Source organism: Eufriesea mexicana, unplaced genomic scaffold (genome assembly GCF_001483705.2).
Source record: "Eufriesea mexicana isolate 0111107269 unplaced genomic scaffold, ASM148370v2 scaffold92, whole genome shotgun sequence".
Classification (NCBI taxonomy): domain Eukaryota; kingdom Metazoa; phylum Arthropoda; class Insecta; order Hymenoptera; family Apidae; genus Eufriesea; species Eufriesea mexicana.
Window position 1 is genome coordinate 381,770 of NW_016908266.1, and position 25,919 is coordinate 407,688.

The 25,919-nt window shown below is 36.9% G+C and overlaps 1 protein-coding gene across 1 annotated transcript; it reads left to right on the plus strand.

Moving 5' to 3' along the window:
* Window positions 1–851: 851 nt before the first annotated feature.
* On the plus strand, window positions 852–25,919 carry LOC108554884 (histone-lysine N-methyltransferase 2C). Its single transcript, XM_017910295.1, is given in 35 exon segments — window positions 852–869; window positions 872–1,013; window positions 1,135–1,342; window positions 1,411–1,584; window positions 1,687–1,911; window positions 1,998–2,241; window positions 2,353–2,470; window positions 2,595–3,520; window positions 3,612–5,352; window positions 5,419–5,580; window positions 5,663–5,789; window positions 5,868–6,082; window positions 6,186–6,310; window positions 7,000–7,242; window positions 9,173–9,308; window positions 9,390–9,493; window positions 9,575–10,253; window positions 10,332–10,511; window positions 10,605–10,817; window positions 10,894–11,175; window positions 11,266–11,811; window positions 11,912–12,081; window positions 12,682–12,834; window positions 13,940–14,342; window positions 14,431–14,618; window positions 14,714–21,179; window positions 21,482–21,922; window positions 22,080–22,356; window positions 22,439–22,662; window positions 22,782–22,999; window positions 23,110–23,490; window positions 23,599–23,949; window positions 24,032–24,997; window positions 25,255–25,437; window positions 25,516–25,919. Coding segments are annotated over 35 exon segments (17,322 nt in total). The 3' UTR covers window positions 25,609–25,919.

Consider the following 25,919-nt stretch of genomic DNA (forward strand, 5'->3'; position numbering starts at 1 on the left):
GAAAAATTCATGGATAAAAAGAATTTCCGTTTGGTGCTGTTTTACAATATTTTAGAGGTTTGTTTGTTATGTTTAGAAAAGTATATTTACTTTTAAGAAAAATGCTAATTTTTAGTCAGAGACTATGTAGTTTACATTTAGTTAATAATTTTTTATATTTTTAAGTGCTTATGTATGAAAATATATGATGTTTTATTTCAAAAAGTATAGAAATATAAAATATAAAGTTGAGGATACAGTCAAGGTCAAAGTTAATTTATATATTTTGTGTTATGTCACATTTACTTCTATGATTTTTTATTGAGTTTTGTTAAATATCATTAATTTTTATGTATATAACTTATACATGTGATTTATTTATATTATACATGTAACTGTTTATTATCATTATTAGAGAAAGAAATTTGTGAATAGAAAACATTCTATTAAAAATATGTTATATGAGTTCTAACATTTTTAAATATAACAAAAGAGCTTAATGTATATAATTAACATATTTAATCATAGAATATAGTCTGTATTGATTTGATAATAACTATTAAAGAAAACTGATAAATATTAGTTATTTAAAATATATTACATATTGAATTGGATTTTTGCAAATTTTTTATTTAGCATTTATATATTTTTATATTGAATAAGTTTATGTATATGAGAAATTTTGGGAACTTATTTTATATTAGACTTTGTAAAAAATATCTTAATATATAAATCTTAATATAATGTTTCAGTACTATTAAGATATGAATATAAATTTAAAAGTAAACAGTGATCATTTAGTTCATATTTTTAATACATTTTTGTGTTATTTACATAGGATTACATAGCAACACAGGTCTAGTAGAGGTGCCATGGATGATGAAGAGCGAAAAAAAAACTTGAGGGTGAGGAAGAAATGGAACTAGATGAAGCCTCTGATGGTGAAGACGAAGATGAAGAAACAACAGGAATTCCTGTATCACCAGCAAATTCAGATCAACTGCTTGGGCCTGCACCGACAACTCCTGGTAATAGTGAGTATATGTTTTTTCTATATTTTAATACATTCATGGCATTAATAGTTTACATTTCATTATAACAATATAAAAAAATTTCAGTAAACAATGTCATTATAAAAATTATATATCATTTCAGAGGAAGCACAAAAGTTTGTTTCTCTTGCAGTAACCCCAGATGAAGCTTTTCATGATCCTTTACGGTACCAGAAATTTCCACTTCCTGGAGGCAAACCTTTGAACATTAGGCGGGGTCCAGGTAGACCTAGAAAAGAACGTCCACCTGGAGTTACACGTGGTGGTAGTACTCGTAGACCTTTTGGAAGAGGAACTACTAGGGGCAAAGGGTTAGTATTTCATTAAAATGAAGTACATAAATATAATTTTCTATATTTGGAAAATTTCCTTATCTTAGTCTTGGATATGCAAGAGGTGTGCCACGCCGTACTAAAAGCAAAGATGATGATACACATTCGGAATCCCCAAGTCCTCTTCGCCTTGGTGAAGATGTTACTCCTGATGGAGAGACATCTAACACTGAGAGATGCATGCCAGCACCAGAAGAACCACCATATTTTCCAGAACAATGGTAAGAATATTTAACATTTTGCTTTTTATCTTTAGTTAATCTTTAATTAATTAATTAAAGCCATGAATTCAATAATTGTTAAAGAAATGTATTCAATTTTAGGCCAGGGAAAGTATGTGCTTTATGTAATTTGGGTGAAAGAAGTCAATTAGGTCAAGGTGAGTTGCTAAGACTTACTTGTCCTGAAGGTTTTACCCCTGAAAAGTCAACTAATCGTGACGAAACAACTGACCATCTTGTTGATATATCTACTGGAGACAAAAGTCCGCGTGCAGCAGGTCCTGGTGCTGTGACTTGTCGTAGACAAAAAAGTCTAGCTAAGTGCAGGTATTTAAGTTGTAATAAAGATTTACTTTTACACATAGTAATAAAACTGTATTTATAATTACAACAACCAGATTATTTTGTTATAGGAATACTAGTCTAACAAATTTTTCGGAACCAGTGGAAGAATTAACCATAGTAGGATATTCGGAAGAACCGGAAATAGGAACATTATTTGAATCAACTGGGCACTATTATGTTCATCAATCTTGTGCAGTATGGTCAAGCAATACCCAAGAATTAACAACGGAAATGCTAAGCCCAGCAATAGTACAAGCTTCATCGAGACGTTGTGCTTATTGTTCTCATTATGGAGCTGGAATTCCTTGCAAAGTCAGTGTTCTTTTTACTTTCCTTTCTTTCTTTTTCTTTTTTTAAACCTTTTTTTTACAGTCATTAAGTTAATTTTGTATCAGGATACATTATATTTTAATTTTTAAATAGGTGGCATCGTGCAATCGTTATTTTCATTTACCATGTGCTGCAGCTTCAAGTTGTTTCCAGGATACAAAGAGTTTGTCCCTCTTTTGTAGTCAACATTTGGGACAAGTTCCTCTTTTGTGTAAGTGTTATATTATAGTTTATTTAACTGTACATGTACTGTATTTGTGTATAATATTTGTATATACTTGTGTACATATTTATATATACTTGTGTACATATTTATATATATTATTTTATTTTAGTGAATGGTGATGTTACTTGTATGCAGTGCTGTGGGATGGGAGATGTTTCCAACCTAGTAATGTGTTCCATCTGTGGCCAACACTATCATGGTGGTTGTGTTGGTTTAGCACTACTACCTGGTGTACGAGCTGGCTGGCAGTGTGTATCTTGCAGAGTATGTCAAGTGTGCCGTCAACCAGAAGATGTTTCAAAAGTAATGTTGTGTGAACGTTGTGAGAAAGCGTATCATCCTAGTTGTTTACGACCAATTGTTACATCTATACCTAAATATGGTTGGAAGTGTAAGTGCTGCCGTGTATGTACAGACTGTGGTTCGCGTACTCCAGGCGCTGGTCTTTCATCACGGTGGCATTCTCATTACACTGTATGTGATTCGTGTTACCAACAAAGGAACAAAGGTTTTTCGTGTCCTCTTTGTAGAAAGGCATATCGGGCCGCCGCGTATAGAGAAATGGTTCAATGTAGTGCATGTAAAAAGTTTGTTCATGGTACCTGTGACCCTGAGGCTGATCCATTAACTTACCAACACCGTAAAGAAGTTAAACCTGACTATGAATATGTTTGTCTACACTGCAAAAATATGGCACTTGTAAAAAGAAAAGATAATATTGATGATTATGGTGGAGATTTGAGTTTAAGTGCATCACAAGAAAGTCTGTATGGTGATGGAGATTCTTCAGAATTTGATTATCAGGGGGGATCAGAGGAAGCACTATATTCTATAGGTCTTGGAAAAGGAAAACCATTCTGTGCATCTAAAATTGCAAAGAAACGATTAGGACTCGGAAGTGGAATCATTGGTCGGCCAAAAGGAATTGGTAAACTTGGATATCAAAAACGACAAAAGATGACAGAATTTGGAAGAAAAAGGGGTCCTAAGGCAAAAATGAGAGGTATCTTTGGAGTACCTGGTGTAGGATTGCAGGTATGATTTACTTTTTATGTTATTTCTTAATGATTCTCTTATAGGGAGATAATAATATGACTATTGATTAATTGTTTGTCGATTATTTCAGAGACCAATGTCGGACTCATTTTCAAAAGAAGATGAACCAGGCATTGAAAATAGACTTGTATTATGTTCTGCAAAAGATAAATTTGTATTAACTCAAGATATTTGTGTAATGTGTGGTGCAATTGGTACTGACCAGGAGGGGTGTTTAATTGCTTGTGCACAATGTGGTCAATGTTATCACCCTTATTGCGCTAATGTCAAAGTTACTAAAGTAATATTGCAAAAGGGTTGGCGGTGCCTTGATTGTACAGTATGCGAAGGTTGTGGTGAAAGAAACGATGAGGGTCGTTTGATTTTATGTGATGATTGTGATATCAGTTATCATATTTATTGCATGGATCCACCATTGGATTATGTACCACATGGTACATGGAAGTGTAAATGGTGTGCACATTGTCAAACATGTGGTTCAAATGATCCAGGATTTAATAGTAGTTGGCAAAAAAATTATACACAATGTGGTCCTTGTGCATCTCATACTGCCTGCATATCTTGTCAAGAAACTTACAATGAAGGAGACCTAATAATACAGTGCATTCAATGTGAAAGATGGTTACATTGTTCATGTGACTCAATTAAAAGTGAATCAGAAGCTGAGAAATGTGCAGAAGAAGGCTATATTTGTATACTTTGTCGTCCAAGAGATGTTCCACCACCACATCTTTTATGTAATCAACCTAAACCACAACCAAATAAATATTCTCGTTCTCCGCCACCAACATCGCGCAGTCCTGAACTGTACAAACCTTCCCCTCAACAATACTTGGTTGATGGCGTTTATTTATCTGAAGCTGGTATGAATCACATAAAGTCATTGACATCGGAACACCAACAAACAAGAAAGAAAAGAAGAAAAATGCATCCTTTGATTGATAAAGAAGCAGACATAATGGCTACTATAGAATCTGTAGTTGCTGGTGGAAGTTTAGATAATTCTTTAGAAGAAAATGGAGGAAAAATAGATTTAGTAGATGTCAAAGATGAACCTACAGAGGTACTCAAAGAAGGCATGGTATGGACACCACGTGGCGATCAACCTCCACCAGAAGGTTTTAGTATTTATACAACTGAAAATGGCATACCAATTTTAAGACGTAAACGTCAACGTAACTTGCAAAAGTTAGGCATCGGAGGTTTTATTGTCAGACTAAGAGGCACTCGCAAAGATAAAGAAGAAGATGGAGATCCAGAAAAACCATCGGATTCAGCAGTTGGTGTAACCGATGACAAACCGCGCAGAAAACCACAGAGAAGAAAACCAAAGACAAAACTTTCTGAATGTTTTCCTCTCTACATGCAAGAGGCGTTCTTTGGTAAAGATCTTATGGATACAACCAAAGACAAAGAATTGGAAAGCAGCAGTGAATCAGATAGCGAACGAAATATATCTGGAAATGCAGATACTATTCAATTATCTCAAGATGAACTGAAAGCAATGGAACAAGTAAAAGCTAAGCAAGAAAAGGAAGAAGAAAAAGTACCCCCAGAAGCGCCAATAAAACGCGAAGAAATTGTGGACGATGAAGGTAGTGATACAGAAGCCCTTGGTGACATTTTACCTATATCGGGTGACTTACTTGACAGTGATCTTGTTAATACGATAATGAATGAACCAGATGAAGATTTAGCTAAAGCTAGCGAAGCGTTAGATGAATTAGATGATACACCAGGGACAACTAAAGACGAGTTAACAGATATTCTCAGTCCACATTTCAATTTTGAATCAATGGTTCGAGATACAGGTTAGCTATTACACTTTCTCTAATTTCTCTAATAATGGTATAAGTTACTAATTATATCTTCATTAGGTTTACCTAATATGGATAGCAAAGATATTGAAGAAATATTCAAGGGAGTATTAACTGATGAATCTCAAGAGTCTCAAGAATCATCAGTTTTTCCTGTTCAAGCTCAACCTCCACATCCTACATCTTCTACAACACCACTTGTCTCTCCTTCGCCACATCCTGGTAAATTAATTTAATAATTATTTTCCAGAAGAAAGTACAATGTAAATTAATGTATCTTCTATTGTAATAAATATAATTGCAGGTATACAAACAACAATGCCTATACCAAGACCTCAAGTACCTGGTACACTGCCTTCTGTTGGTCAGTCTAACTTAAATTCTCCAATGAGTTTTCCACCGCCGTCTCCATACCATTCGGAGTATAGCAAGTACGTCCACGCTTACATATAACATTATATTGAAAAATAAAGTGATATTTCAATTAATTCTTTTTCTATAATATATAGTAGTCCACAATTTAGTCCAGCTCTCTCTGAATCTGCAAGTCCATGGGTCAATCCTGATGATGAAGGCACTTCATCAGCAGGCAATACTACAATCTCATACAACCAAAGAAGTAATCTTAAAATGGAAGCCGATGAAGCTTTAGGTCCAGGAGCAACTATATCTTCTGTACTTTATGCAAATATTAACCACCCAGAGTGGAAAACAGAATATCCAGGTATTTACTTATTTTATTATTCTTACGAATTAATGTAGCTTTATTTCATATATAATCTCAATTTAAATGACTATATTAATTATATTTAATTATATTATTTAAGCTTGGTCAGAAAGATGTAAACAAATATTGAAGAAATGGCGTGCTCTCTCCAGTGATAAGAAAGCTCCATACCTAACACAGGCACGGGATAATAGAGCTGCAATACGTATGAAAAAGACTCAACAGGTAGGAATAATTTCTAAGTACATATAAAGATAATATAAGTGCTAGAAAAGCGTGAATCTTTATGTGATACGTATCCATTTTCATCTTCAAAGATGTCTTGTGCTAACACACAGGTCAAACTAACAGCTTGTCCTTTGTGTCCAATACCTGTACTTATAACTATTGAGGTTTCATTTACATGATCTATTTAAAGGAGAAACCTGATAATGTATAAATATAAACCCATAACCGACCACAGTATAAAATATTCATAAACAGTTACATTAACTTCTAATACATTTCCTTAAATTATTATATGTTACATGAAAGTATATTTGCTGTTTTATATTGGACATAATATGCGATTGCTTTATCTTTATGTTAATCACTATCATGAATGTTATTACATTACCTAATTACACACATATTAAATATTTTTTACTTACATTCTAAATTTAAATCGCTGATTTTCTAACAATATTCATATTTTCAATCAGATCATATTTCATTAGAAGAGTAGATGCTAATTTGATACTTTAGGAATACTGATTTAAATCTAGCTTATCCCCGATAGCGTTCCCTCAAGTTCCCTAGAATCCTCCGAAGAATTGAATTTTACACTATTGCCTTTGTATGATGTATTTTCGAAATATGTAAGCCATGAATACTATAACGTAAGTGTGTGAACGAGGCACCCCTTGAACCGACAGATATCCAAGGATATACCAAGCACGACCCCAGTCACTGCAACAAGTGCACCTACCATCATCACCAAACCTGTCACAACTATGACATCAGCTCAAGTTTCTCCAGTAGTAGCTATGGCCTCCAACCAAAGGCAGATTGGACTTTTGACCTCAGTGGGCAGTGAAAAGACACAGGAAAAGAATGGAATGACTGTGTCGTCAACAGGAGTGACAGTGTCAACAGTTAGCAGTAATCATCATGCGGAGGTGTGTGCGGTGCAGGGACCGCCGAAGCAGCTAACATCTACTTCCCCAAGTCCTTCTCCAACATCCACGACCCCTTCTTCTTCACCCAGACCCAGTTCTGTGAATTCTATTAATTCCATTAACAGCCTGGCGCACCAAGAGATATCCGGTAGCCAGGCTAGAGTAGCTCAGTCGCCAGCCACGCCTTGCACATCAGCAACTGCTTCTTCTTACTGCAACACGGGCGCCGGTGAAGGGCAGCATCAAACGTCACCATCCCAGCAACGTCCTACACCTGCTCACATTACGATCAGTACCAGTACTATCGCTAACAGTCTGAGCATTTCTCAGGCATCCCCCACTACCAACGTTATGGTGGGGGTAGGTCCTGTTCGCCAATTATCCTCGGTAGACCACCAGATTAGAGTGCTCACCCCATCTGAAATCATGCGCACCCTTCCTTCCCTCAGCCAGGAGCACTACGATCCGCCACCCACTGCAATTATTCACACTGTACCTGTACAGTCCCCGGCTATGGTGAGCCACCTATTCTGTGCCTCTAGTGTCTTGCCTTGTGCCACGTGTCTGATCGACATTTAGTATCCCTTATTCGTTTTTAGAACAGAGACATTAGAATTATTGTGTTATGCAACAGTTCCAATGATACTTCAATTACTCCTACCAAAGATCTGAAACACTCAATATTTAGAATATTCTATATCATTAATGCTTTATTCATATAATAAATAGTGTTTTGGAACATTGGTTTTGTGCAATGAATCATGTGATCTCATGTTGCCTTTGCATCTATTAAGATGTATTACATTTGTTCAATATTATTTAGTTTGATTGATCAGACACTTTTCACTATATATACAAATTTTTTATTAAATATATTATGCTAGACTGTAGTACTGTAAATATTTTATTTTGCATACATTGTTACAATGTAAATGGCATGTTGAAGACAACTGGTAGCACATTTTTGTTTCTTTTTTCCCCACTCCTTATTAGTCCTCGAATATATTATACAAATATATTTTCCTATCTATTTATCCACATAAGTATATTGCTTCTTATGATTTGTGTTACAAATTATTGGTAGATATTTGTGGCAATGTAGTATGTTATATCCCATGTACAACAATGTTATAGTTACTTTTACTAACGTCTATTGCTTTTTATATTTTCAGACGCTTATACTTTTAGTAGTACAAGTTGTTGTACTTATCGTTTTTTATATAATGTTATGATTATATAGTTAATTATTATTTATTAATGTTTAATAACACAACTCTAAATTTTTAGCTACTAACAGTATACTCAAAGTATTACTTATGATTTCAATTACATATGATTTTTTATTATAAACATAACAAATTTTGTTTTTATTTTATTTTTATTTGGTATGCACCAGAAAAAGTAATCTTGTACCATTAATAGTACAAAACATACTTTTCTGTATTCAGTGATGCAGTGCATGAAAACTACTATAAATTAATCTAAGATAAATGTTTATGGGTGTTCTGTGTGGTAAAAAAAAAAAAGACAAAAAAAGATTTTTTTTTATATGAACTTTTGATTAAATAATATTTATTCTAGATGGTGGCTGGTTATTATAACTGTGTTGCACATACAGAAATATTAAGATTTTGCTAATTATATTAATTTAGTAATATGCCATTACTTTATTTGAATGTTAAACTTAAAATACACTTTGGCTGATTGTCAATTTGCCTTATTGTATACATTTTATATTGCTTAAACAAAAACGGATCATTATATTCTTTAATTATTTCATTATAATCAAATAATTGAGCATTTGGGAAATAAAAATTTATTACTACTGCTGAATAATTCATATTATATATTTTAATAATAAGGACTGCAAGGATATAATGATCTTCTGTTATAATTAATTCTTTAGACCTAATAAAATTGTTTTTGGCAGGAACAAGAGAGACTTTCCAATAGAGATCGTTCCAGTAGAGAAGCAGAACAAGAACGTCAATGGAAACAATTACAAGCATTACGACAACAGCAAGCACAGATGCAGCAACAAGTTATTCATGAACAACGTGTGCATGGTCTGTAGTATTAAGTCATATATATTTATATATTGCAATCCAGTTTAACCTTTTTTTAATTTCCGAATATTTTTCCAATAGCTATTACTAGAGTTCATAGACAAATAAGTGAGGATAATACCACTCAAATAAATGCTGACAATCCTACAGGATTAACAACACAACTACAAGTCTCCACATCACAAGTAAAATTTTAATTTATAATTACGAATAATACAAAAATTAATGCATATTTTAATAAATATTACTTATAAATTATTTTATAGGATGGAAATCATATGGGACCACTAGCTTCACCATCTCCCGGATCACGCAATACATTTGCGACTCCTCCTGTAAAAGTTACACGAGGTTTAGCACCTCAAAGCTCTCATCAGGGCATACCACGTTTACCCACCCAGCCTTGTGTAACAATGACGCGTCCAGTTGGGACTGTGGTTAGACCAGGGATGCCAAATAATTTTACACAACCAGCTTCCCCATTTTCTCCACAAGCACCACAATCTCCTCATGATTTCCCACAGTCTCCAGCTTCTTCACAATCCCAGGATCATTTTCAACGTTTTGACAGTACTGAAGCTTATTCTCAAGGTTCTCAAACACCCAGATCACAGATCAGTGGCACACCATCATATTCCACATCCCCAAGAAGCGATGTCTTTTCTCAGCCACCAGGTACACCGCGGCCTATGTTTAATGCTCCTACTACTCGTCCTTCTACTCATGTATATGCACCATCTCGTACACCTGATCCATACAGTAGTCAACCTCCTACCCCTTCTCCTGCTCCAAATTATTCCTCACCAAGGCCAGAATCTCGACAAGATTCGCAACAGCCTGAAGTGTTCAATCAACAACCAGAAGTCAACAGACAATTACGTGATCTTTTACAAAGACAACAGTTTAGTAAAAAAATGGAACCTGTGAGCACTACATGGAATCAAGGTATATTATATAATAGAGGTAAAAGTATTTTGTTTATATTAAAATATAAATTTTACATATATTTGTATTACTTTCTAGACGGTCAAAATAATACGGAAAATAATCAACAACAATTCGATACGAGTCATGTACAAATTCCACAACATTCTCAAGTAGCAAGTAGTACCGGTGAAGGAACTTTCAGGCATCCTCTTCCACCTGGTATTGTTAGACCTAGGATGCCCATTCAACCAAATGTTTTGATAAGAAATCAAATTGGTAATATTTGCGTTTTTCATTTTGTTTCTTATTATATTTGGAAAGTATTTTTTACCTGTTTTATTTTATGGGTGCTACTTAATATGTACTTAGGAATAAATTCAAGACATCCTGTAGCGGCAAATGTAGATGCCAGGATACAGAATATAGATCCGCGAACTAGAATGCTCTTGCAAAGACCACAAGTAACTGCAACAATACCTCAACAGCATTTTCAAGCAAATCAGGCTTTACAAACACGAATGCCAGCAACGAGAAATTCGATTACAGAACCTTATGACGTCTTACAGCAACAAAGGTTTCCAGGTACGTGTATATCTTACATTTTGCTATATTATATCTATACAACTGCATATTACAGTAATAAATGTTATACTTGTAGATCCCAATCAAGGACAAAATATAGCGCAACGTATAGTGCGAACACCTCAGGATAACTTAAATCAAGGAATCAGAATATTAGGTCAAGGGGTTGGTATAAGGGCACCTCTGATACCAACAACGGTTAGTGAAGCTACTGTTAGTCCGTCTGAGCCATCGGAGATTCCTGATAATGTTACTGCAGAACTTGAGAAATTAGAACAAGAGGGAGCACCGATGGTAGAGGTCGAGGGTGTGAGTGCAATATTAGGAGACCTAGGCGATGATGATGATGAACTGCTTGGTAAGTGAAATTTACTCTGCAGTTTTTATTATTTCTTAATTGCTTAATGCAGAGTATAAGCACAAATTAAAATTCTTTATTTTATTACAGCTGAAATGGGAGCAGATTTTAATATTTTGGAATATGCAGATCCCGAATTAGACAACATAACCGGTGGTGAGAAAACAAATATACTTGATTTAGATTTAGAGCAAGTTGAGGTAGAGACGAAGGACGAAAAACAAAAGAAGGAGGTTAAGGACGAGGAGCGAAAATCGACAGAATTAGGCGCAACGAGTGCGGTGCACACTGACATAAGTGACACGTGTACGACAACTACTGTACAAACGCCGACAGAGACGTCTAATGCTCCAACACAAGCACAAACAGTAACACCTATTACCGCAACATCACAAACACCACAGCAACCATCCACGATTATGCCTCAATCACATGCTCAAGCTGTTGTTGTACAACAACAAATGCATCAGCACGTGCAACAAGCTGCGGCAATGGGCAGACCTATGCCTCCAGGAACTCGCTTGCTTTCGACTGATGGAGCAGTTGGCGTTGTTACATCAACTAATACCGTCACAGTCAGTTATCCGTCCACGTTCCCTGGACATCCTCAGAGAATACCACAAACACATATCCAAGGTATGTATGCTATTAAAATGCTTATAATCGTACAATTGTACTAAATTTTAAGTAATTTATCTTAACACTATTTGATTCCAATTAAATTTTGTTATTGCAGTATCGCAACAACAGCGTCTTAGTATGAGAGTAGCAGGTGTACCAAATGTGGCTGGTAGAGTGGTTGCTGTAAATCATATGATTGGTCCTCGTATGCCTCTTGCGCCACCTCCGCCACCACCTCCGCCGCCATATCCTGGACCACCACCCCCTTATCCTGGACCTATACAGGTTGGTATATGTTACACATACTCTTGATGTTCTGATGTTTTTGCATCGCTTTAATTTTGAGTATTTTTTATGCAATTATATCTAATAACACTTTCTTCTAACCACGAGAATACTAAATATCTCGCAATCTGATAAGCAATGATCGCTTCACGGAAAACATAACACGAATTATTAAAAACGTTCTTCACCTTTGTGATAAACATTAAATATAACAATTTTAATTTGTTACATACAAATTCTTGTATCTTTCTGACATCCGTTCCAACTATTTCTATACACAATACATCTTCTATAACACGTCTATTGATATACCGTATATAATTAAATACGAGTCAACATATGACCGCGCAGACATTATGTTTGCAACGTCAGATAATTATTGTTAATTCTGTAATTTTGTAGCATTTTGAATTTTAATGTAATTGTGTACTATAAAGTGTCGAGTTTTGTTAAGTTTAATAACGAGCGAGAACAGGAGATCTCGAATTTGTTATGAACGTAGGACGTAGGCAAGTAATTTATTTAATATAAAAGTATTGGCTGGTAAAATGGTGTTTTCGCCTGGGTGTTTGCAATGCATTGGTGTTGGTGCATGTCTAGATGGGGCTGTGTCCAGGTGGGCGGGGTATGACGCGGCCCCCAATCCATATAGGGCACCCAGTACCGGTGGCGGGTCCACCAATGGCCCCTGTGGTACATACTGGTACGCCCGCAATGACACCTCACCCTCACCGAAGACCCTTGCTTCTGCAGGTGAGCAAGACTTGGGGACTTTACCGCATTCAGCACAAAATATCACCTGCAATGATACTAAGATTAAAAAATTTAGATTATTTTCAATATTTTTGCACTATTTTTGTTTTCCTCCTTATATCACTTGAAAATGAAAATGATACTGTTCCTCAAAGAGTGGATGTTAGTTCATATTAATTTGTAATAGAAGCTTTATTATGCGAAATATTAAAAATTGTGACCAAAATTATATTTTTCTTGTACATTAGAAGCATTTTCTCTCATTTTATTTATTGATAACGATTATCTTTTAATATCGTAAAAAATATTCACTACCTAATGTAATATTTTTCAATTTTCCAATTATATTTATAACATTTTCAATAAAATTATGACTTTATTTTTAAACTCTGTCATATACTATTCTTAAAATGTATTTTGTTTGGGTTAAAATGACTTAACATCCATTAACCAAGAATTAATTATAAATTATCGAATAAATTTGATTTGAAAAAATATATCTCTTATTGTTAAACATATTTTTATTATCACCAAAATATGTTTTGTATGCATTGTACTGACAATAGTAACATAAATTTACCCTATGCAGCAGTAAAATAAATTTTATAAAAATAAAGAATTTATAATTTTTTTATTACAAAATCTAATAAACTAAGAAATCAAAATTATAATAAATTATATTCAAGTTTTTACATAATTATATACACTAGCAATAAAATATGTTGCATTTTTATGTGTGCATGTATGTTTTAAATAGCAAAATATTAGGCTTCATGAAATTATGTGTACTATTGATATTTGCTTAATTACATTTAAGATTTTTTGTTTATATTTTTATATTATAATTACTTCTAAGTAATATTTATATTAATAAGAATTGCTGTAGATGTAAAATAATTGCATGTTTATATTCCTTTTCATTTGTTGGGATAACCAGTGTGCCTTGTTTTAGTATATAATTACTCACTATGTAACATTATAGCATACATATTTAGAATTTCTATAATTACATGTCACTGTTTTAATCCATTGAAACACATATATTTCCATAATATTCCATTAACTGGTTGGAGATTCGATAAGCTGTCAGTAGTGGTGTTCACAGGAACAACCACTATTATTGGAGGAATTGTTGGAACAAGAAAAACGAGAACAAGAAAAGCAACAACAGCAGCAGCAGCAGCAACAGCAGCAACAACAGCAGCAGCAGCAGCAACAACAACAGCAGCAGCAACCGCAGCAAAGTGATAGTACCACGTCCGGAGGACCGCTTCTAAGTGACAGTGAGTTTGAACAATTTAAAGCAGATGTTTTGGGTTCTGCACCCCTTGCTTCTCCTCCACAAGGAATTACATCAGTACCTGGAGGAGTTCCTGTAATTAGGCCACCTTGTACATCAAGCCCACCATCCGCTCCAGGTACCAGTTGGCAGCAGACAGTACCGGATGCGACGAAATTAGCCGCCCAAGTGCCTAGGCAGCCAATTGCAACCCAGACACCACCGGAACGTAAGTATCATGAATATGTACTTGAAGATATGTATAGATAACACGATTTCAATATAAAAAGAATAATACAATTTTTTATCTGTTGCAGCGAGGGTTACCACGTTTAATATCTCTCAGATTCCTGCCCCGCCTACTCCACCGGAGAATATTGTGAATGAACAGGACCGACAAATACAAGTACAGTACGAGCAATGGCTAAACCATCAGCATCAAGTGTTGACACAGCAGTTGAAGTATTACGAAACTGAGGTACAAAAGCTGCGTAAAATACGAAAAGTAAGGATAGAATGTTTTTATGTTGCGGCGTTTTCGTTTTTGTAGCACTTTAAATGATGCAGACATGCTACAGTTAAACTATCCTGATTTTACAGTCCCTCAATAGCAAACAGCGACAGTTACGAAAGTCCGGGAATGAATTGGCAGAGAATGACGCGGCCGAACTACAACGCATTTCCAGTGAGCAAGCGATATTACAGAAGCATCTAGATGCAAGTCGCAAGCAAACTCGACAACATGGCATGCTGATACAGGAGTACCAGAGTAAACAGCAACAAAGGCAACCTCAACAACAAAGCAGTGAACCATGTTCACCTTTGATGTCTCCTTCCCAACATTCACCAATGCATAGCCCTGCTGCGCTCGTTTCTCAAAGCCCAGGTCCTGGGAACGTCCCAACAAATATGATTCAGCATTCACCGGCAACTCCTATCATCCAACATAGCCCTAATACACCCTTATTACAACACAGTCCTGGTAATCCACAGTCGGGGAATCCAGGAACGATGTCGCCTCATAATATGCAACAATCTCCTAGGATTGGTACTCCACATTCACAAAATGAAGAAAGCCCTTTTAGTCCTGGCGCTATGCCATCACCAGGAATGTGTGGTCCCTCAGCAACTCGTATGACATCTCCGCAGCATCGTGCGATTATCAGTGGTAGACTTGCAACTAGTCCAGGTGCTTTTACTCCAGATACACGAAATACGCAACAAATCATCGGAGATCAGGGAGTTAGAGTTCATGGTCTCTCTCAACGTTTTGTCCGTCCGCCAGCCGTCGAACCTGGTCAAAGGCCAAGGATGCAACTGCAAGGAGGAATTGTGTATGGACAACGTTCTCCACTTGGAAGTCCACAACCCAATCAGCAATCTTTGATGAATCAGCAACATCAACAGATGCTTCAAAGACAACAGATTATTCAACAACAACATGAAACTACTACAATTCTTCAAGATGGGCAAAATGCGATTACTCAACGTACATTGCAAATGGCGCAACAGAGACAACAATTGTTGCAACAACAACAACAACAGCAAATAGTTCAACAGCAGAGACAACAATTTCTACAAATGCAGCAACAGCAGCAGCAGCAACAACAACATACGATGCAAAAACCACCAAGTTCTCCAATGGTATCTCAACCTGCTAACTCTCCAAGTCCTCAACTTCATCAACAAATACAACAGAATTATGGGCAACCTCCAAATTCTCCCATGCCTCGTAGCCCCATGGTTCAACAAACTATGGGATCACCTATGTTACAGCAACAACTGAGTCAAACTTCACAACCTCCTAGTCCTATGAACACAAGAATTCATTCACATCCACCTAATTCACCAATGATATCGCAATACCAACCACCAAGTCCGATGTCACGAAATCATCCTTCAACTTCTCCCATGCTTCAACATCAATTAAATAATGCGCATCATCCTCCAACGTCTCAACCACCCAGTTCGCCGATGCCACGTAGTCCTATGGTTGGTGGTTCACCCATGCAAATGCAAAGAAGACAATCTACTGGAAATAGTCCAGCAATGCCAGATCGACCGCAAAGTGTAGAAAATCCAGGAACACCAAGAACACCACATACTCCGCATACACCGCATACACCACATGGCTCTTACACGGCTCAAACTTCAAGTAATCACACAGTACCAAGCGATCAGCAACAACAATTGCAACAATCACATCAACATCAACAGCCATCTATTCCGCAGGAACAGACATCTACAACAGATCATGCGAGTAGAGGTGGAGGAAACCCACACAATCCATTAAATCCGTTGCCTTTTGGACGATTTGGATATATTAAGCTTGGATTAAGAGGTGGATCTCCCATGTGGTCTACAAAAGCAGAAACTAGCAAAGGAAAAACCTCTGAATCACATCTTTTAAATATGGATGAAAAACCAAATACATCTGTAGTTGTTCATAGGAAAACTGGCATACCACAATCAAAGATTAATTCTTTGGTATGTGCAGACTATAACGATTTTGACGATGACTCTCATACACCGCCACAAACTCCACCAACGAGTATAGAAATGAAGCAAACCACTTCATTGTCTGACAATGGGCCTTTAACATTAGGTAGCCCTAGCAACAAAATGGAACCGATACCTGACACCACTGATTATGACGACGATAAAACTATTGTGAATACGGAAGTGACTTTGAGTTCAACGGCACAACGAGATAGTGATGATATTACTGTTATAGACCAATTCGGAGATTCAGAACTCGATGTAATATCAGGGACACTAGAAGGTGATATCCAAGAGGAGTACGTACTTTTCGAATCCGGAATGGTCGTGGACTTATCAGCAGATAGCAATGATTCTCTTTGCCATGCTTTAGTTAATGAAAGTAGTCAAGGACATGATTTAGTGCAAATATTAGAAATTGAAAATCCCGAATCTCAAACGGATGAACCAATGTTAAGCGACGAAGATTTAGTGCCCACCCATACGAGAAATAAAAGAGGGCTGAGATTGGACATAGTAAGGACTCTACAATCTGGGAAGAGGCTAGTGGCGGTTACAGATACTCCAGAATCACCTGACCAGGAAGAACTTCGTGTAGACCCATCACCTGGATCTTATATGGACCAATCGCCAGAGCAAGACCTCATGATGTCTTTTGTTAGCGAATCCGAAGTAGTAATTATTGATCCTAGTACAAAATCACCTGAAGATAATTTGTCCAAAGAATCATGTGCGGAAGAAATCGAAAAAACAGATACCATTAGTGTTTCTGAAGCATCGAGAGAAAATACTGTCTCCGAAAATACTAGTGAAGATCAATCAAAAACACAAAAAGAATCAAAGCCAAACAGAAGTCCCACATCATTCATGTTTTCTGACAAAGTTCTTTACAATCAAATTCCACCATCAAGTATACATCACTCTAACATTAGTGTCTCATCTACATGCAGATCCACTGTTTCATTGTCAACTTCTACAAGTACAAGTATTAGTACTGATAATGCTAATACTGTTACCACGTCCAGCAGTATATTGGTAGCGACAGATACAGCTAATAAGTCAACTCCGATTTTTACAACCTTAAGTATAACGAAGGAGACGGTATCACCTTCTTTCAATAATCAAAAACAATTACCATCAACAATGGCGAGTATCGTGGCGGATGCAAAAATTGCTGCTAAACTTAGTCAAACAGCTTTAGAAAATATTGTAGTTAGCTCGCAGCAAAGTGTGGTGAAAACAGAATCGTTATCCAAAATCAGTTCCCCAAATATGGAAATTCCTAAACCTCAAGTTACATGTTCGGAAAGAACTGTGTCGTCAGTGCCTAATGTACAAAATGAATTTACAAGTTTTGTGCAAAATACCACCACAAATACAATAGACACAAGTAATCCTGCAAAATTGGTTTTAAGCGTGCAGCCAACATCTGTTACACTGTCAACACCAAAAATGTCCATACCTGATCTTCCTAAGAAAGAGAATGGAAATAACTCGATTACTTTGGCAAAAGAAAATCAATTAGAAATTTTAGATAAAAGTGTGAAAGTAAAAAATGACAAAGATGAAGCTGATCATGCAACAAAGAAGACAGAGGAATCTAGTATGGATACTTTAAGTGGAAGCATTGCCACAAGCATAGCTGCAAATCAAGAACTTACTTCATCTGATGATAAAAAAAATGATCCTTTGAACACTACAGATGAATTGGAGAGTATGCTCGAAGCAATTCATAATCCTGCAGAAAACACTATAAGTAGAGAGAATTCTCATATAGAGAGCAAGACAGATACTGCTTCTTCATTGAAAAGGATATCACCAGTTACAGATGACTTATCATTGGTAAATATTTTAGAAAATGATTCAGAACCAGTCGAAAATGAAAATAAAGAAGAAAATTTGACCACCACTGAAGTTCAAAGAATAAACATTAAATCGAAAGAAATGGAAACCAGTGTTTCAGAGAATACTAATTTAAATATTGCTCAGAAAGAAAAAAAACACAATGAATTGTGTACAGAAATTGAAACCAGTAAATCTTATGTACAGCATTGCCTCAATGAAGAAAAAAGTATAATGGATGAGTCATCTGATGATATATTAGACATGCTACATAACATCATATCCTCTAAACCAGAAATGGCTAACAGTGAAATTCTTCAAGATGATAGATCTAGAAAATCAAGTATGATGTATGAATTACCAACTCCTTTGGATACCTTGCCTCTGAATATTCTCCAAGATTCTTTAATGGATCTGGAGCAAGAACATTCAGACAATGAACATCTTCTGTCAAATGAGAATAAAGGATCAAAGGTACAGAAAACAAGTTCACCTCCTGTGGAACCTGCACCTAAGAAGAGCTCGCCAATCCCACATCAGAGTGCTCCTTTGGTTGTGAGTACCATAGCGCAGTTGCAGAAATGCACAACGACAGTACCTCATCTTTCTCCACTGTCAAAACCTACAGAACTTACGTCGAATGTTGCCAATGTGTCGCATCAGCTAAGAACATTACTTTCGTCTCTACAGACAAATCATTCACAAAATTGTACAGCTGTAAATCAAACCGCTATCGTTACTATGGTGTCCTCAGCGATCTCAGGGCCAAAAGTAGGGAACATACTGTCTACAACCAGCACATCCTCGCCAAACTCTGTAAATAATCTTCATAACAGCACCAATGTACGACTACAGACCTCTATAGTCACTTCTCATTCTGCAATTACTACCAAACCTGAACTAGAAACTACGACGACTAGTTATACCCCGCATACAAAGGAAAGTACAAATTCTACAGTAAGTGTTGTTTCTACTTTGTCTAAGGTTACCCCTTCAGAACCATTTTTACGAGTCACTTCCAGCGGAGTACAGTCACAAGCTAGTAGTAGTAGTTTGTCCCTACAAACGTCATCTGTGATCACCTCTAGGCCGCCAACAAATTCAGGTATTTCAATTACGTCAAATGCAATGTTAAATGCGATGTTAGCTGGTACAAATTCTGCCAAACCTTCGATCGCTGGTCACCGAACGAACACTGCTCCCACGCAAGCAAGTAATCTGTTGAGCTCAGTGATGGCGACTTCTGTGCAACGAACACAAAGTCTCCAGGCAATCTTACAAGTAAGTTCAGGCTGTTCTTCGGCACCTTCTCGCGTGGTCGTAAATGCCACGTCGACGACTGTTACAACGTCCATGCAGTGCGTTAGAACTATCGTACCTCCTATAGTCACTGCAAGTACCAACAGCATTAACGTCACTACCAGCATACTTCAGTCAACTTTGTCTCAAACACCTACTCTTTTGCATTGTCAACCTCAGTGCAAGTCAATCAGTCATTTGCTGGTGGATAGTAAAACTAGTGACCTTGAAAAACTGGCGCAGAGTACACCGTCGAAGAAGGAGACAGAAGAATCTAACTGCAAACTGCAATCGGCACTTGAAAAGCCATCAACTACTAGGTCCGAATTGGAGTTAACCAAAAGCACTACTGGTTCGCATAGAATGGAGGAGTCCCAGAATGTATTGTTGAAACAATTGCTACAGAATACTGCATGTGCAACGACCACCTTGTGCTCAGGTTCTTCACAAGGTCCCAGTTTACCTCTGGTACCATCTCTGGAAGCGCAATTAGCAAGACCAGTGCCACCCACTCCATTCTCTGTTTTACCACCGCTATTGAATGAAATACCAGCACCTAAGACCACCAGTAATAAGCAAGTACTGAACAGGGAAACATCATTCTTGTCACAATCAGTGACACCCCTAAAGGTGCAAAGTCCACCGACCAAAGAAGAGCCACCGAAACCACCTCCGCCATTGACAACCTCTGCACCAGTTTTATCTCAACAACGTATAACTGAAACATTTCCAAAACAACAAATAACTACGCAACCCACCAAAACTACCCCTGTTTTGACTCAAGCGAACCAACAACCAACAGTGACGGTAACTAAGCAAGTACCACCGCCGCTTACAACAAAAGCTTCGGAAACAACAGCCCCCATAAAGCAAGAACCACCAAGCATTATTACACAACCATCAGCCAAGCCAGTGAGTGATACCGTTGTTAATAATACTGTTCCGATTCAACAACAGTGTGTATCAACTCCTATAACTGTGTCACGAGTGGTACAACAAACTAAACCGGTAATTACTACAATGGCTTGTAAAAATATTCAGTCCACGACGCAGGTATCGAGTACTGTCCAAGCGACTCAACAACCGTTGACAACTGTCACGACCGCGCAGCCACCACAGCAAACACAAGCACAGACTCAACCCCAGATACCAGTTACCCCGAAACCCATTGTCTCAACCCAGCAACAACCCCCACACGCAAACACAATACCGCCATCAGTGCCTCATACGGTGTCTCACACGGTGGGCCACCAAGCCCAGGCGTCACAGGGTGCAAATGCACAACACACAGTGCCTTTAGTGGAAGTCAAAAAGGAAGTTCTTGATGAAGTTCTATCTAGCGGTACACCTACCCAATTAACCGATACCAAAGACTTTCTTACTGCCAAAGAGGAGCTTATCGATGGACCGATTGACGACAAAACTGGTATGCAATATACGTGTAGCAATGTATAAGTAAAAAACTTAAAATATAAATTAGAAATTTAAGATATATATTTTGTTCGTTCTACATACGTGTTTAATATAGATTGATGTAATTTTAGTATTAATACTGTTATGCAAGAAAGTTTTAAAGAATTAGTTCTCTCTTTAATAATTCTTCTGAAAAGTGCAAGTTCAACAAATTTTTAAATAATGTTAGTATAATGAGTATCTTCAATAATCTTTTATTTTTCTATACAAATGAAATCATAATTAACTTAAACGAATATACTGTTTTCCTCGCAGATCTCAAGAAATTGAAAAGGCGACAATATCAACAGAAACGAAAGCAAAGCCAGGGGAAGGACGCCACGGCAGCACCTCAGAAAAAGCGTGCTAGGAAAGTGTCCCGTTTAGATGAGGATTATGACACGTTCATTGACAATTTAATGGCACAATTGCGGCAACTTCAGCCAATGGCAGTATTAGAACCACTTCTAGGCAGAAATTACGGCGTGTGTCCTATCTTTGGTTCGGGAGACCTGACAAAAATCGGTAGTCAGAAGGATTACAACACCAGAACAGGAGACTTAGTTGGTTCATACGGATCTGCTACATTACCGGGTGTATCTGATCACTACAACACTCAACCATTCGGTGAATTGGAACCCTTACCACCGCAACAACCTGTTTCTACGCAGAGGGGATTTTACGATCAAGAATTTCCACCTCTTAAATTGGACGATTGTAAGCGTTTATATCAAATTGAAAGAAAAAATAGACCTAGAAACTTATAACAATTAACGAGTCTTCTGAGCCCATTCAATTTCTAATTTACTGTGATTTATCTTACTGCGGATGTAAAAAAGAGTAATCGATACTAATATGAATATTGAATTTTTAGCCGACGATAAAAAGGAGAATTCCCTGTCAATGAACCGCGATGTCGATTCCCCCGACACGATAGTTAGTTCATCATCACCCGAATGTGTTATTCCGGAATTTATACACCGGTTCCCAGGTTTGAGGTTGATCGAAGAAGAATCGGATGAGGAATCGGATTGGCTGAAACGAGTGTCGCCCGTTATACCTTTAATCTCTCCGATACCAATTAGGTTAAAACCGACGTACGTTGGCAAAGACATCGCCAAACAGGATAAAGAAAATTTAGGCATACCACGGTACGCAATGTATGATTTATATATTTTCATTCATTTGTATATTGCTTGAGAATATTTTTATTAATATTTATTATTTATATAGGCTTGGAAAATCACCTCCAATACCTTTAAGAGATGGCAACGTAACAGTTACATTGACTTTAAATAGTCAGGCTGCGGACGACATAATGGGAGTACTTAAAGATTTGGCTAATATCTTAAACATAGCTCCTCCCACTGGTTACCAGATAGTAGAACGTACTACTACTCCCCCTAGTCAGAAATTAGGTCTTTATAGAATCAAGGGAAAAGATGGTAAAGAGGGAGGTGTGTATTATTTTAATGCAATAAAAATTACTAAGAAAAATTTTTATTTATTTATTTATTTATTTATTTATTTGTTGTAAGTGGGTGGGTGTTATCATAATGCATGTCTAAATTTTCAGCTCCAATTGATATACAAAGTATTTTGAACGGCGCCGCCAAATTCTGTCGTCATTGTGATGTTGTGATATTGAATAGCTTAATAAGAAAGAAAGTATCCGATTTACCATTCTTAAGTAAGGAAGAAGCTGAGCCCGGCGATGAGTTATGTTTTTGTTCAGCAGCCTGTTACATGCAGTTTGCCCTTATGCATAGAACACCTTCGAATACCCAAGATAAGGTACCTGTGTTACATGTTAAATTATTATAATCTATTTAGTCAAATCATTCAAATTATTTAACAATATAAATGCAAGTTTATGGATAATGATCTAATATATTTTTCATTAGGCTGCAACTATAGTAGACCATCTATGTCATAATAAAATAGATACTAAGGTATTGGATGATGATTTTAAAAAAGGGAAAAAATATGTGGTCAAACAGCCAGTCGATCATGTTGAAAGTATGGAAGTCGAACAGACACAGAAGGAATCCGAAATTAAGATAAAAACGGAGAAGGAAGATCAGGATATATCCGATACGAAAGAAGAAATAATAGAAGAGAAACGACCAAAGAAACATTCGGTCGTGGAAGAATTGACAACAGAATCGACTGAGCCACAACCACCTACAAAAGTATGGAGAGGTTTACGGTACAAAACGTGGTCTATTGGTTTAATGCAACCTCCAACGAAGTACAAAAAACCAACCGATAAGGAAATCACGGAGGTACGAATAGAGATATTTAAAAATAAAAATTTAAACATGCTTTTTAGTGTAATATAAAATAAAGATATATATTTATCTATATGAATAAAATATTATTCTTTCTTATAGATGCTTTTCCGTATGGGGGTAACTGTAGTACCTGCTAAAGCAGAAGATAGTCGACGATGCATGTTTTGTCACAGTCAAGGTGATGGTACAGCCGATGGTCCCGCTAGATTACTTAATTTTGACGTCGACAAATGGGTGCATTTGAATTGTGCCCTTTGGTCGGAAAATGTGTATGAAACTGTAAATGGTGCCTTGATGAATCTCGATACCGCTTTGCAACATAGTCTTGTATTAAATTGTATTGTTTGCGAGAAACCGGGAGCTACCGTAAAATGTTTTAAAATGCGCTGCACCAACGTGTACCACCTTGGCTGCGCTGTTAAAGATGGCTGTGTTTTTTATAAGAATAAGGTAAAAATAGTCGCACAAGTATAAATTTTATACCACTTTTGAAAAAAGCATAAAGTTCACGATTATTGAATATTATTTTTAGAGTACCTATTGCTCTCAGCATGTGCAAAAGAACGAAAAAGATAATGAACTGACCACGCTTTCCGTGTATAGAAGAGTGTACGTTAATCGTGACGAAAATAGACAAGTCGCTGCTGTGATGCATCATTCGGAACACAATCACTTGCTGAGAGTTGGAAGTCTGATATTTTTAAGCGTCGGACAGTTACTTCCACACCAGCTCGCCAACTTCCACACACCAAATTACATATACCCTGTCGGATACAAGATCGTTAGATTTTATTGGAGTATGAGACGGCCGAACAAACGCTGCCGATATGTGTGTTCCATCCACGACGTTTCTGGTCGACCTGAATTTCGCGTCCTAGTGCAAGAACCTTTACAAGAAGATGTTGAGTTGCGGGACGCTACCCCTCGCGCTGTTTGGAGCAGAATCCTTGAACCTCTCGCTGAACTGCGAAGATCCACGAACAGTGTCCAATTATTTCCGCGTTATGTTTCCGGCGAGGATCTCTTCGGACTGACCGAACCAGCGGTCGTCCGTGTTCTTGAAAGTCTTCCAGGCATTGAAACTCTCACCGATTACAGATTTAAATACGGCCGAAATCCCTTGTTAGAATTACCATTAGCAATCAATCCTACCGGCAGCGCGAGAACGGAAGCACGTTTACGAAATCAGCTTCCTTGGAAGAGGCCGCACACGCAACGCACAGGCTCTTCGGCCCGAGCAGCCTTCGTTCCGACCGCAACAGTCGCAGGCGAAGTGGCGTGCCCCTATTCAAAGCAATTTGTTCATTCTAAAAGTTCCCAGTACAAAAAAATGAAGCAAGAATGGAGGAACAATGTATATCTGGCACGCTCGAAAATTCAAGGCCTGGGATTATATGCTGCACGTGATCTGGAGAAACACACAATGGTCATTGAGTACATTGGGGAAATTATTCGTACTGAATTGGCCGAAACCAGAGAAAAGCAGTATGAAGCGAGGGTACGTTTCTATTCCGTTTATAATTGTATATATTCATTAAAAAAACACTATACTAAACAATGTAAAATGAATCGAGACATCTTTAGCGTTTCTTCAACTGTTTTTCTAGTGTATGTTACACTTTATCCGATTCCATATGTATATTATATAGAAATGGGTTAAAGATACAGAATTGACTTGTCGATGTCTACATTACTATATCCCTTCATAATTTGCATTGAATGGTAGAAGGAATTTTAGAAACATACTTATTACAGAATCGTGGTATTTATATGTTTCGCTTGGACGAAGAAAGAGTGGTCGATGCAACGTTATGTGGAGGTCTCGCAAGGTATATCAATCACTCTTGTAACCCGAATTGTGTCGCTGAAATCGTTGAGGTCGAACGTGATCTTAGAATCATAATCTTTGCAAAGCGAAGAATCTCACGTGGCGAGGAGGTACGTAATCTTTTGATTTGATACATTATCACATCGCGATTAACGTTAAAAAAATGTATGTAACATTATCTTTTATAGCTGGCATATGATTACAAATTCGATATTGAAGATGACCAGCACAAGATAGCATGCGCATGTGGCGCGCCTAACTGCCGCAAGTGGATGAACTAAAGAGCTCGATCCACCGTTGTTATTGTTACTACGTTATTGGGTAGGTTTTACATGAAGAAAAAATTATATATATATAAATATATATATAATAGACACATTATTTAATTTGTAAAGTGCCATTGCAGTTTGACTAATTGATTCATAGTGAAGTTGGTGCTATGCCATCACAACATTCCTCCAAAGTTGTACAATATTAGTTTTACTTTACAAAACATAGAAACATTGATCGCTTGTATATTACGGACACTCTTTAAGGACACGACACAGAGTAATTGAAAAAAAAAAATAAATTTTATGGGTCGTGTGTATGT